Source organism: Haliotis cracherodii, unplaced genomic scaffold, assembly GCF_022045235.1.
Source record: "Haliotis cracherodii isolate W230 unplaced genomic scaffold, xgHalCrac1.p SCAF_6, whole genome shotgun sequence".
Classification (NCBI taxonomy): Eukaryota; Metazoa; Mollusca; class Gastropoda; order Lepetellida; family Haliotidae; genus Haliotis; species Haliotis cracherodii.
This window is the reverse complement of record NW_027266319.1, coordinates 64690427-64703054: the sequence shown is the minus strand read 5'-3', so window position 1 is coordinate 64703054 and position 12628 is coordinate 64690427. Positions and strand designations below refer to the sequence as shown.

The window sequence follows — 12628 nt, the reverse complement described above, 5'->3', positions numbered from 1 at the left end:
GTGGGGTAGCCTAGTGGTTAAAGCGTTCGCTCGTCACGCCAAAGACCTAGGTTCAATTCCCCACATAGGTACAATATGCGAAGCCCATTTCTGGTGTCTCCCGCCATGATATTGCTGGAATATTGCTAAAAGCAGCGTAAAAACATTCTCACTCACACACTCACTCACACACTCACTCACATATAATGGAAATCAAGAAGGAACCAGAACCACCTGTATCAATCCCATCAAAATAAAAAAATTAAAAATTGATAAATACCTCTCCTAAGAAAGTTGCATCTGATGAATCCTGAGTTAATCTGACTGACAAGTCTAAAAGAAGGATGCATGGATTCTTGAGTCAATCATATGTTTGCTTTCTAAAATGATTCTGTTCCATCTCTTTACCAAACTTCATTCAGAAATTAAGATCTTGACAAAAAAACAACCTCAGAGAAGACAAATATTCCTTCAGTGGTACTCTCTCTTGGATATAGATCGGCGTTAGAAATTGGCACTAGTCCTATAGTCCTTGCTAAACTGCCCAATAGTTAACGTATCCTAAGGACTAGTAGAAATTTGGAATTTTCACGGGTTTTGCTATGTTATCCTTATAAGGACTAGTGGACTAAAAATGTTATTTTCTTCCGCTGTGGATGCTACGGGGCTCAGGAACAACAGCATGGCTCAAACATCCACAATAATGTAATAGTGCTGACTTTATTATTTACATGCAGAACTGGCCATTTAACCTTGTTTTCTCTCCCTCCTGGTACCAAGCGGTCTCCCCTCTGGTCTGTTTCAAAGCAGTCAAAACCACCTTTTCATGCTTCACTACCTATAATTGCTTTTTTTGCTTTTTTGACTACTAATCTTCTATTTTTTTGTAGCCCTATGATTCATGATTGTGGATTACAAAAGTCCATCATCATCATCATCATCATCATCATCATCATCATCACCACCACCATCACCACCACCATCACCACCATCATCATCATCATCATCACCATCATCACCACCATCACCACCACCACCACCATCACCACCACCATCACCATCATCACCACCATCACCACCATCATCACCCCCATCACCATCACCACCACCACCATCACCACCACCATCACCACCACCACCATCACCACCACCACCACCACCACCACCACCATCACCACCATCACCATCATCATCATCATCACCACCATCATCACCACCATCACCACCATCACCACCATCACCATCACCATCACCATCATCACCACCATCACCATCACCATCACCACCATCACCATCACCATCACCATCATCACCACCATCACCACCACCATCACCATCATCACCACCACCACCACCATCATCACCCCCATCACCATCACCACCACCACCATCATCACCACCACCACCACCATCATCACCCCCATCACCATCACCACCACCATCACCACCATCACCATCACCACCATCACCATCATCATCATCATCATCATCATCATCATCATCACCACCATCACCATCACCATCATCACCATCACTATTATTATTATTTAGCTTACGTGTTTACGGGTCAGGCTGAAATAGTCCTGAGAGCCAGACTCTGTATGTGGGCTCGGCATCAACTTCATGCGCGGCAAACATGTCCGCCATTTAAGTTCCCCTGAATCAAGAGAAGCACATGCAGATAGGGTTGCGATGGGTACTCGAATACCCGATAACAGGTCGGGTAGCTTAGGACTCGAGTCCAATTTTCAGGGGAGATAACTCTAATCCCCTTTTTTGTTTTGGTGGTTTTGGTGACGGTGCTCAATGACTGGCGCCAGATTACTTTGATATTCTGTTTTAGGTAAGCCATGCAGGCATTTAATAAAAAACATATACCTTAGAATAGATCAAAAGATGTTTGATGACCTTTTATTCGCAAAAGCATTACAAACAAGTGGGACAACATTGAACTACGGGTACTCGTGTCCGGTTCGGGTATTGTCTGCCGGGTACTCGAGTTCAGTTTTCGTACCCGGTCGCAACCCTACATGCAGATCAGGTGATAGATTCGGATTGAAACATCAGACAGACTATCAAACAAAATTGAATATTTCAAACAAATTTAACCGACAAAATGAAATCTACAGGCATACTTCCAACTTGAAAACACAGTATCTTTATGTCCTAATACATGCAAAAGAAACAAATATGAATTTCGAAAAATGGAACAAATCCACTCACCTGGTTCTCCATTGTTTTCTGCTGAGCGGAACTTGGCTCTGACGGTGAGAATGCCAACATAGTGATTCTTGAAGCGGATCTCACCCACCTGAAGATCACAGTGTTCAGATAAATACCCATATGAAATCAAACATTATAGACAAGACAACCCAACATGCACATACTGACAGTGACAGAGTGAGTGAGTGAATGGTGTTCCACACCTGCATAATGTCAACAATACTGCAACCATCACAGCCTGCACACAGTATCTAGGTGTAATACTGCAGTATATGGGGGATTTAAAGGTTGTAGCCCAATATATACTGAACGGGAAAAGTTAGGGGTCATGACTATTTATGGAGATATTTTTTCGCTAAATAAATATCTTCCAAAATATTCATGATCTCTAACTTTTTTATTCAGTATATAAGCCAGCATGCACAAATGCACAAATATAAATAGTTGCAAATAAAATGTTAATGAAACATATTGTTTTATGCTCCACCTAAAGGAGTGTTTTATTACTGGATAATCACTCATTAAAATCAGTCTGCAGGAAGATCTGACAACTCCTCCATTGGATGTGGCATCAGGTGAACCCTGAGCAGACCACCCAGTCTAAATGAAGGAATCGTGGGCTCTTCAGCCAATCAGATGTCAGCTTTCTAAAACAATGTTTTTTTCACCAGAATGATTCTGAAATTTTGATTTTAACCAAAACAAACTCACAAAGACCAAATATATTCTATAATACTGACTGACTGACTGACTGACTGACTGACTGACTGACTGACTGACACACCCACTGACTGACTAACTGACTCACTCACTGACTGACTGACTGACTCACTGACTCACTCACTGACTCACTCACTGACTGACTGACTGACTGACTCACTCACTCACTAACTCACACACTGACTGACTGACTGACTGACTGACTGACTGACTCACTGACTGACTGACTCACTCACTGACTCACTCACTCACTCACTGACTGACTCACTCACTCACTCACTCACTCACTCACTCACTCACTCACTGACTGACTGACTGACTGACTGACTGACTGACTGACTGACTCACTCACTGACTGACTGACTGACTGACTCACTCACTCACTCACTCACTAACTCACACACTGACTGACTGACTGACTGACTGACTGACTGACTCACTCACTCACTCACTCACACACTGACTCACTCACTCACTCACACACTGACTGACTGACTAACTGACTCACTCACTCACTGACACACCCACTGACTGACTGACTGACTGACTGACTGACTGACTCACTCACTCACTCACACACTGACTGACTGACTCACTCACCGACACACCCACTGACTGACTGACTCACACACTGACTGACTCACTCACCGACACACCCACTGACTGACTGACTCACACACTGACTGACTCACTCACTCACAGTTGGGTTTTAACGCACTTTTAACAGTATTCCAGTTATATCACGGCATGTCACCTTAATGTGGGAGGAAAACCCAAAGTGATGCAGGTCGCAGACGTTTACCACTTTGGTGAAACCCACAAGCACGGGTATGGTGCAGACAAACCTAAAAACATAATCGAGGCAAACCAGGATTCGAACCCACATTCAAAGGTTTCTGGCGTGCCCAAGGGTCTCAACTCTGCCATAGTGTGTATTAGGAAATGAATATGATCTTTTATAACAGAATATGACAGGTATAATGCAGTATGACTTCACATTTATGTCATCAAATATTCTCCTTTTTGAAGCTGCTGAAACAAACCATCTGTCATGTGCATACAACTCTACAACAAAGCAAACATCCAATGTCTCGACATATTCTACTGATTTGTGACCATTTACGACAACATCAATGTGGCAGGGTTAGTCACAAGACATATCAGACAGATGCAGCACTGACAACAATGATGCTTTACCTGCAACACAAAACATATTCCACATCCAATTATCAATGTTAATGAAAATAACTACTAATAAAGAAATGCTACCTACCTTTTCTACCTGATCAACAGCTATTGAAAATATTATTTTTTTCATATTTCTTTCATTGCATAAAGAAAAAAAAAAAAATTCACAAATATTCAACTTCATTAAAATCTATCATTGTGCATGCTACCACTACACAAAGCGGTAGCGAGCACTACTATCTGATTTAAATAAGGTGACAAATATGATTAAACAATATTTTGAAAGCATTCTTTGTTACTTCCTGCTATGTCTACAAACGATTTTCAGTTGTGAAAATAATTCAAAGTTTGTCAGTATAGGGGTAGTAACCCTTAACTTCTCATTTTTAAAAATTACATTTTATGATTGCATTCTTATTTTGTTCGCTGATCCTACAGTTCTTTAAAACAAAAACATAAACCAGTGATGGGAGGGAAGAGAGACAAAAGTTGTCATTGATTACGGGGAACTCCGTAACACGACCCCATGCAACTGACAAATACCACATTATCTTGATACAACTGATTGATATGAAATAAATTTAAGATTTTTTTTGTCAGTGGATCCATAAACCATGCCAAAAAAATGAAAGGCCAAGTATTAGAAATATTATACCAATACCACGGCTAGTACTGTCACAGTAAGTTCCAAGGGTGTTCACAAACATAATACTTTAATTGCTGGAATTTCAAAGAGATAAAACACGAGACGACAAATGAAAATGGAGCAACACATACCACATAATGTGAATTATATTTTATCACAGCAATTTTACACAAAAAAACAGATAGATATGGCATTCTTTCAGATTCAGAAAAGAAAGAATTCTAGCAACTGAATTAAAGAATTAAATCCATCACACACTGAGGAGAAGACTAACTACCATGTCCCATTCAAACTAACAGAGAACCAAATACAATTAGAATCACCTCTAGAAAACTAGCGCCAAGAGGCCTGTAGCTCACCTGTCCCAAATTAATGCATATTGATGGAAGAGATGATTTTTAGTAAATGCATTTATGGACCGACCATTTGACATTCTTGGGGGCGGGGAATTTTTTATGGAGCTGCAGCTGCAAAGCCAGATATATTTTTAATAATAAAAGCCTAAATTAAAAAATTAAAAAGAATCTTGCAAAAAGTGTTTTTGGGGATCACAATTTCTTTTTTTCTAACATTCCAGAGGTTACATTGTTGAAAGACTAATCACACCTCACATACTGAACAACAAAAGTTCCTGTGACGTTGTCATGTTGAAAGGTAATGCCTGGGCCATGACGACGCAAAAACGGTAGAACAACAGGGATGATCTCGTCGCGGTAGCGCTGTTCCTTGAGATTTCCCTCTACCACTATCAAACGGGTCCTCTGTCTTGCTGTAATCCCGCCCCATACCATAATGCTGCCGCCCCGGAACCGATCTTCTTCTATGACACAATGATTGACGTAACGTTCACCTCGACATCAGTACACTTGAATCCGTCCATCGCTGTGGCTGAGGCAAAAACGAGAATCGTCAGTGAATAGAACTTGTCCCCACTGCATGGCCGTCCAGCGTAGACGCTGTCTGCACCACTGTAGACGTGCTTGACAGTGGTTTCCTGTCAAAGTGGGACGTCTGACAGGTCCTTCTGGCGACAATCCCTGCACATCTGAGGCGACGACGTACGGTTTGTGAAGATATTCGTCGAAGGCCAGGGATGCTTCTTGCAGTCACTGTTGCTGGCTGGAATCGACTTCAGAGGTGTGTTGTTCGAATCCAGTTGTCTTGTCGATTATTGGTTACGAGTGGCCTGCCACTCCGAGGATGGTCTCTGACTGCAGTCGTCTGTTGCCAACGTTGCCATAAACACCAACACCACTTTTGTTGTTGAGTATATTTGAGCATATGGGGCAATTTGGAAAACATATACCAGTGTCAATCACATCACAGCTTCCTATGCCTTCAAAAACAAATTTCAATCATTGACAAATATTTGAGCCCCTTTTATTGTCAGAAATCCTCCTAAAAATGTGTACTGTGTACTGACAGACGACACAATATAAGCACATATGGCCCTTTGGGCCAGGTGAGCTAACAAAGAGAAGACAGAGAACCAATGTAGATCTAGGTAACCGATATATATACTGAAATACACATCCATCTAATGAACAACTAGCTATATCTACATACCTTCACACCTTCATCCTTAAAACAAAACACAAATATTCACAACAAGCACTTCACTGGCCAAGGGAACACAGTTCATAGTGTTATGGCCAAAGAATAGTATGAAATTCATCCAATACTTAAACCGTATTTGAAGTAATAAGCACCCAGGGCGCTCTCAAAATTAGGAATAGGGTGCTCTTATTAGAATATAATTTTGGTGAAAAAAACAGAGCTGAAAGATAAATTTCGTGGTTTATGCTGACAGACTGAAACGTTTATGTACAACAGATATATTTTTCCAGAATTAAATTTCACCATAATTAAGGGTGCATATAACACACGAGTATGTATTATACACGAATAAATAAATCTTGTGTACATTGGTCAATTGGAAGGGGTGCTAATTGGGATTGTTCACTAGCCAATATATTAGCAAATATCACCATGGGCCCTTATTAGAGGGGACGCTTATTACGGTAATCTACTTTCGAGTGGAGCTTCAGGCATCAAACTTTGAACCCTTGATATTACCTTAGTCTATATATTTGCAAGTCCTGGGAACGCTAAGTACCGTATTCGACGTTATAAGAGCCCCACCCTAATAAGCACCGACGGAGATATTTGCTAATTTATTGGCTAGTGAACAATCCCAATTAGCACCCCTTCCAATTAATCAATGTACACAAGACTTATTTATTTGCATATAATACGCACTCGTGTGTTACATGCATTCTTAATTATGGGCAATTAAATTCTGGAAAAATATATCTGTCGCATATAAACATTTCAGTCTGTCAGCATAAACCACGAAATTTATCTTTCAACTCTTTTTTTTCCACCAAAATGATATTCTAATAAGAGCCCCCTATTTCTAGTTTTGAGAGCGCCCTGGGCGCTTATTACGTCTAATACGGTGATACGTTTTAGGAGTCCCAGGCTTTAAAACTTGTATCCCAGGGTGACTGCTGTACCAACAACAGTCTGCAACTTCAGCCACTAACCCGAAGCCCGCGTCTAGTAAAATTCTATTTGGTCTCTTAACGCAAGATAATTCCATAAAATATGATAGCAAGAAAATGTACTAAATCGGATGCATGGACAATGTTCAGGCTCCATGACTCAAAGGTAAATAAAATACTATGAATGTGAGTTACTTTTGTTTACAAGGGACTTCCTTTTTTGAATCCGTAAAAAATGACACTGACTGCGTGATATTGTTTGTATTTAGCTTATCACAACAGAAATATCAGAAAAATCTAACGAACAAGTTTAGATTTAATCATGTTAGTTAGTTTCAATTATTCAAACAACCATAATCTTATACGTCCAATTTGAAGCTCGGTGGAGATAAGTTCCATCCATCCTATATTTGTTTGTGTATAGGATGAAATATTCTGTAAAATGCCTGTGAATAATTTTGTCCATGTGTGAACAGTGTTTGATTTGTTTGTTTGTTTGTTTGGTCTGTTGTTTTACGCTGCACTCAGTAATATTCCAGCTATATGACAGCGATCTGTAAATAATCCAGTCTGGACCAGACAATCCATTGATTCACATCATGAGAATCGATCCATGCAATTGGTTGGTTGGTTTGTTTGTTGTTTTACGCTGCACTCAGCAATATTCCAGCTATATGACGGTGATCTGTAAATAATCGAGTCTGGACCAGATAATCCAGTTATTCACATCATGAGCATTGATCCAAGCAATTGGGATGAGATGCATATCTCATTGTATCTCATTGCATATCTCACTGCGTATCTCATTGCGTATCTCATAGCATATCTCATTGTATCTCATTGCGTATCTCACTGCGTATCCCACTGCGTATCCCACTGCGTATCTCATTGCATATCTCATTGCATATCTCATTGCATATCTCATTGCATATTTCATCGCATATCTCATTGCATATTTCATTGCATATCTCATTGCATATCTCATTGCATATTTCATCGCATATTTCATCGCATATCTCATCGCATATCTCATTGCATATCTCATTGCATATCTCATCACATATCTCATTGCATATCTCATTGCATATCTCATCGCATATCTCATTGCATATCTCATTGCATATCTCATTGCATATCTCATTGCATATCTCAATGCATATCTCATTGCATATTTCATCGCATATCTCATTGCATATCTCATTGCATATCTCATCGCATATCTCATTGCATATCTCATTGCATATTTCATCGCATATCTCATTGCATATCTCATCGCATATCTCATTGCATATCTCATTGCATATCTCAACATAACAGTCAAGGCATGCATTGTAAAAGTCACTCATTGCAGTAGAACTGTAATACATACCACTTCCTCATCCTAGCGATGCATGAAACACACACCAACACTGGCATTTAGCAACATACAGAACACAATGGACATCGCCTTGGTCATGTCAGGGCTCGATTTAAATATATATGACATGCACAAGTGCAACCTATTATTGAAAAATGCAACCTAATATATATGTCTACATGCACCAAGTACATGTCAACAAATTTCAAATTTGTATCTCGACGAAACCTTGTTTGTCAACAACCATCTTTGAACACAATGAATTCCCTAAACTTTATTTACAATACCACATCACTAATCCCTGTGTTACATGAAATATGTCATGCTTTCTTGGGCTTGATGTCATCAAACTGTCGTACTTCAAGATTATGTACTGTTGCTTCATCTGTCACTGAAGCTGATGATCAAATAACGTTTTATATTTAGATTCTCCAACTGATGATCATTATTATAATCATTATATGATGGTTGCCATTGGTGACATTACCACATCAAAGCTGTTACAGTATGTACTAACTGTATTCAAAATCATGACATTCATCAGAATCTGAAATTTATTTAGTTAGATAAAGTTATGGGAACAAGGTTCAGCTTGATGTTTTCTGCTGCAACTTTGGTTTTCATGTCAACATGCACATGGTGTAGGTTAAATCAAGTTTTTTAAATCGAGCCTTGCATGTTGATATCAGGCTAAACATGCATGCACATTTGTTAATATCGTGTTGCAATACACACAATAGCCACAAGGGACAGTCTGTCGACGGTTCTGCATGTTTTTAAATCATACAAGAAATAATTTCGGAGTGTGGTGTCACATGCCCAATTCAATTCTTCAAATCAAACTGGCCTCAATCTTGTTTTATAATAGAGAACAAATGAAGAACAGCTTGTGTGTTCTCTTACGGCTGAGTTACAAAATACTACCAGTCATCTTAATAGATTAGAAGCCAGTGCTAATCAAAGCCTAGAATATAATATAAATAATATGTCTTGGTCGAATGAAGCCAATCACTCTCCTACTCAGAGTTCCTTGCGCTCAGTCAAGTACCTTTGTCATATCGTCACATCGTCATATCATCACATCGTCACATCTAACGCTGTGCATTCACAATGATTCATGTATTCTTCATTTGTTTCATTTCAGATGAGTCTACACACTTAGATAAGCATATGTCACAAAACATTTAACTTTCATTTCGAAAATATCCTAAAACGGGAAAAAATATTTACATTTGCGTATTTATCCTTCACGTCCTGTCGTCGAAGCCCTAATACAATGCCTATGGAGAGCTTGCGACGGGTCACTTTGATGTGCAAAGCTATATGATCATGCACCTATTGTCGAGGTTGTTGTAGTATATCTACATAATAATGCCAAACAATATTAAAGCGCACCAACAGGCTTGTATTAGGCCCATCCGTTCTTATTTCAGAATAATTGCATTTGTTTCCAAACAAGAGATCACGTGATAAACCTGCACCCACGGTACGGTCACTAGAGCAGAAACAGAATTAAAGGCGAGCTGAGATGGACGTTATCAGCTACAAATTATTAGAAATGTTTACAAACAAAGCTTTAGAATGGTCGAGGTACTGTCCCTTTAAAATTTGAAAAACACTGAACGACAAGTCATGTGTGCAAATCACAACAAACAATTGAGAAATACAAAATACAAAATGCTGAGTGATGTGAGGGTACTGTATTAAGAGAATGATCTAATGATATTCAAACCTCAGTACTATTTGATGTCTGCAGGACAGAAATAAGATATAACATCATCTTTATAATAATTAAATGAATCTAGTTTATCCAGGAAGAATGATATTTTGGCAAGAATGCAGAATAACAGACACTTTCCCAGAGCTCCAGATAAGCTTTTGGTGTTGTGGGTATTTTACCCATGCATTTTAAAATCGTTGGGTATCAGTAATTCTATCTGCGTATTCAAATTTCTGTTACCCACTAGTTTTTACACATGTGGGTATTTAAAGGGCAAGTTCACACGGAAATGAACCTATTTTTCTTGTACTTTTTCCACATTAAAAGTGTTAACCTAGTAGTGTCATAGACAAAAATATAAAAATATCACAATTAATTAACATATGTTTTGCATTAAAACGATTTATATTTTTCACATTTACCAAGTGTTCTATTTTCATAACAAAAACACCATGGATTATGCCCCTTGCAATATGACGTCATTGGTGCCAATTGATAAACATTATGACGTCATCATGCTATGTTAGAGCCGCTTCACGTGGTGTAGGTACAGGTGTGTGATCCTAGCGTCTCAGATGCCAGCCAGCATAGTGTTATGCTGAGTCACCACTGCGCCGGAGTGTGTCGTAGGCCATGTTGTTTTACCGAAAACTGGTACTTGATATCTTTTGCGTTGAGAATAGACAGGGATCCAGTTGAATTGGCACCAATTACGTCATAATCTAAGGGGGATAACTCAAGCCTGTTTAGCTCGAAAAACGAAGGCCTCATAACGGCATATCATTTTCACACTATTGTGAGCTTCCTACTTTCACTGTGAAAAAAATGAGCTTACATTTTCAAACACAGATATTAACTAATTCTAAAATTGCGTTTTGTTTAGAAAAAGAAAGAAAGTGATTTTAGCGTGTACACTTCCCCTTTAAGTTAAATATTAAAAACACTATTCATCTAGTCCCTGCAAACTGGTGTCGTTAGGGTTAGAGAGCTTTGTAGGACTCAAAAATACCACGATACTTCCACAAGAAAGTGTGATGGCAAATGATCATGATGTAACTGTCATCTAGGAGTTTGGCAAGGTTGACGGAATGCGCGTTTATAATTTCAAAATAAGTTGCTGATTTACTAATCGAATACGCAGGGTTATTTCACAATATTTTGATGATACGCACAAGTTATATTATTGTAGTGTATCTGTAATGTTTGTAGCGTATTTGATACGCCTGGATTTTATTTTACTGCGTATTTCTGCATTTCTGATGCGTATTTTACGCAGATACGCAGCTTATCTGGAGCTCTGCTCTCCGCCATTTTGGTAAAGGATGTGCACAAGTTCATTCCTTTGTAACGATTTCTAAGTTTTTCAGATGCCATTTTTTGTCACCTCGCTAAAATAACAGGGGTTTTGGGTGGCTAGCTCCCCACACAAAGGATTGAATTAAATGCTTTCGCCGGTAAAATGTAATTACCAATGTTGATATAAAACACAATGTGTTTGCTGAAATGTGGCCCCGACAGATATCACTGATGAGGTTGTCAAATGCTAAGATGGAACTTCTATTTTCGAGTACTTTTTCGATGTTGATGTCCAATTTTCATGACACTTATGGATCGCTTTGATATTCAATTTCAAGGTATAATCATATTAAACCATAAAAATGCAAGCAGGGCAATCTTTTCTGCTTATTTTGAGCTCTATTGCCCTATTTTTCAAAAAGTGATGCTGTCGCGTGTGGCTTTATTAGTAACATCAAACATACACAGCGGAAAGGTGTCAGGTATTATGCATGTGTAAAGTTATTTTATACTTTATGGACAAGGTCAAAGATAACTTTTCATTGGACAGGGTACAAATATTTATACAAGTATCACTTGTCCCCAACTTGTATTTTCATGATTCAAATAAAACTGTGTTCTATAAAAAAAATCCATATGCACTTACCTCAGGATGAATTACATTTGGGAAAGTCACATCGAATACTTTACAACCCGAGTGAAATTCAGACTTTGGATCACCAACAAACAACATCACGGGGTTCTTAACATTACTGTGCAATGGTTTTTCCGTCATTATTCTACAATAATTTTGAATTCTAATGATATGTATATTGAATGTCAGGCGATAAATTCTTTCCTTCCGTGTTGTCAGGGAAGCTTTGTTCAGCAGAGTTGCCTCCCTTGAACAAATTTCACGCACCTGTGTGAAAAGCAATTTTTCAATTTGTGCTCTTATTTGACGGATGCATTATAATTGATTCGACGCATAAGCTTGACATATGCCATTTTAGCTA

The 12628-nt window shown here is 38.8% G+C and overlaps 1 protein-coding gene across 2 annotated transcripts in view; it reads right to left on the bottom strand.

The window, feature by feature from the left end:
* LOC139445074 (nicolin-1-like) overlaps window positions 1-12471 on the bottom strand; it is a 31079-nt gene extending 18608 nt beyond the window's left edge. For both annotated transcript variants that reach the window (XM_071226155.1, XM_071226156.1), the window contains exons 1-3: window positions 12280-12471; window positions 2203-2290; window positions 1536-1636 (exon numbers count right to left, since the gene is read on the bottom strand). In XM_071226155.1, the coding sequence (XP_071082256.1) occupies window positions 1536-1636; window positions 2203-2290; window positions 12280-12408 (318 nt within the window). In that variant the 5' untranslated portion in view covers window positions 12409-12471. The remainder of the gene's footprint in view (window positions 1-1535; window positions 1637-2202; window positions 2291-12279) is intronic.
* Window positions 12472-12628: the final 157 nt, after the last annotated feature.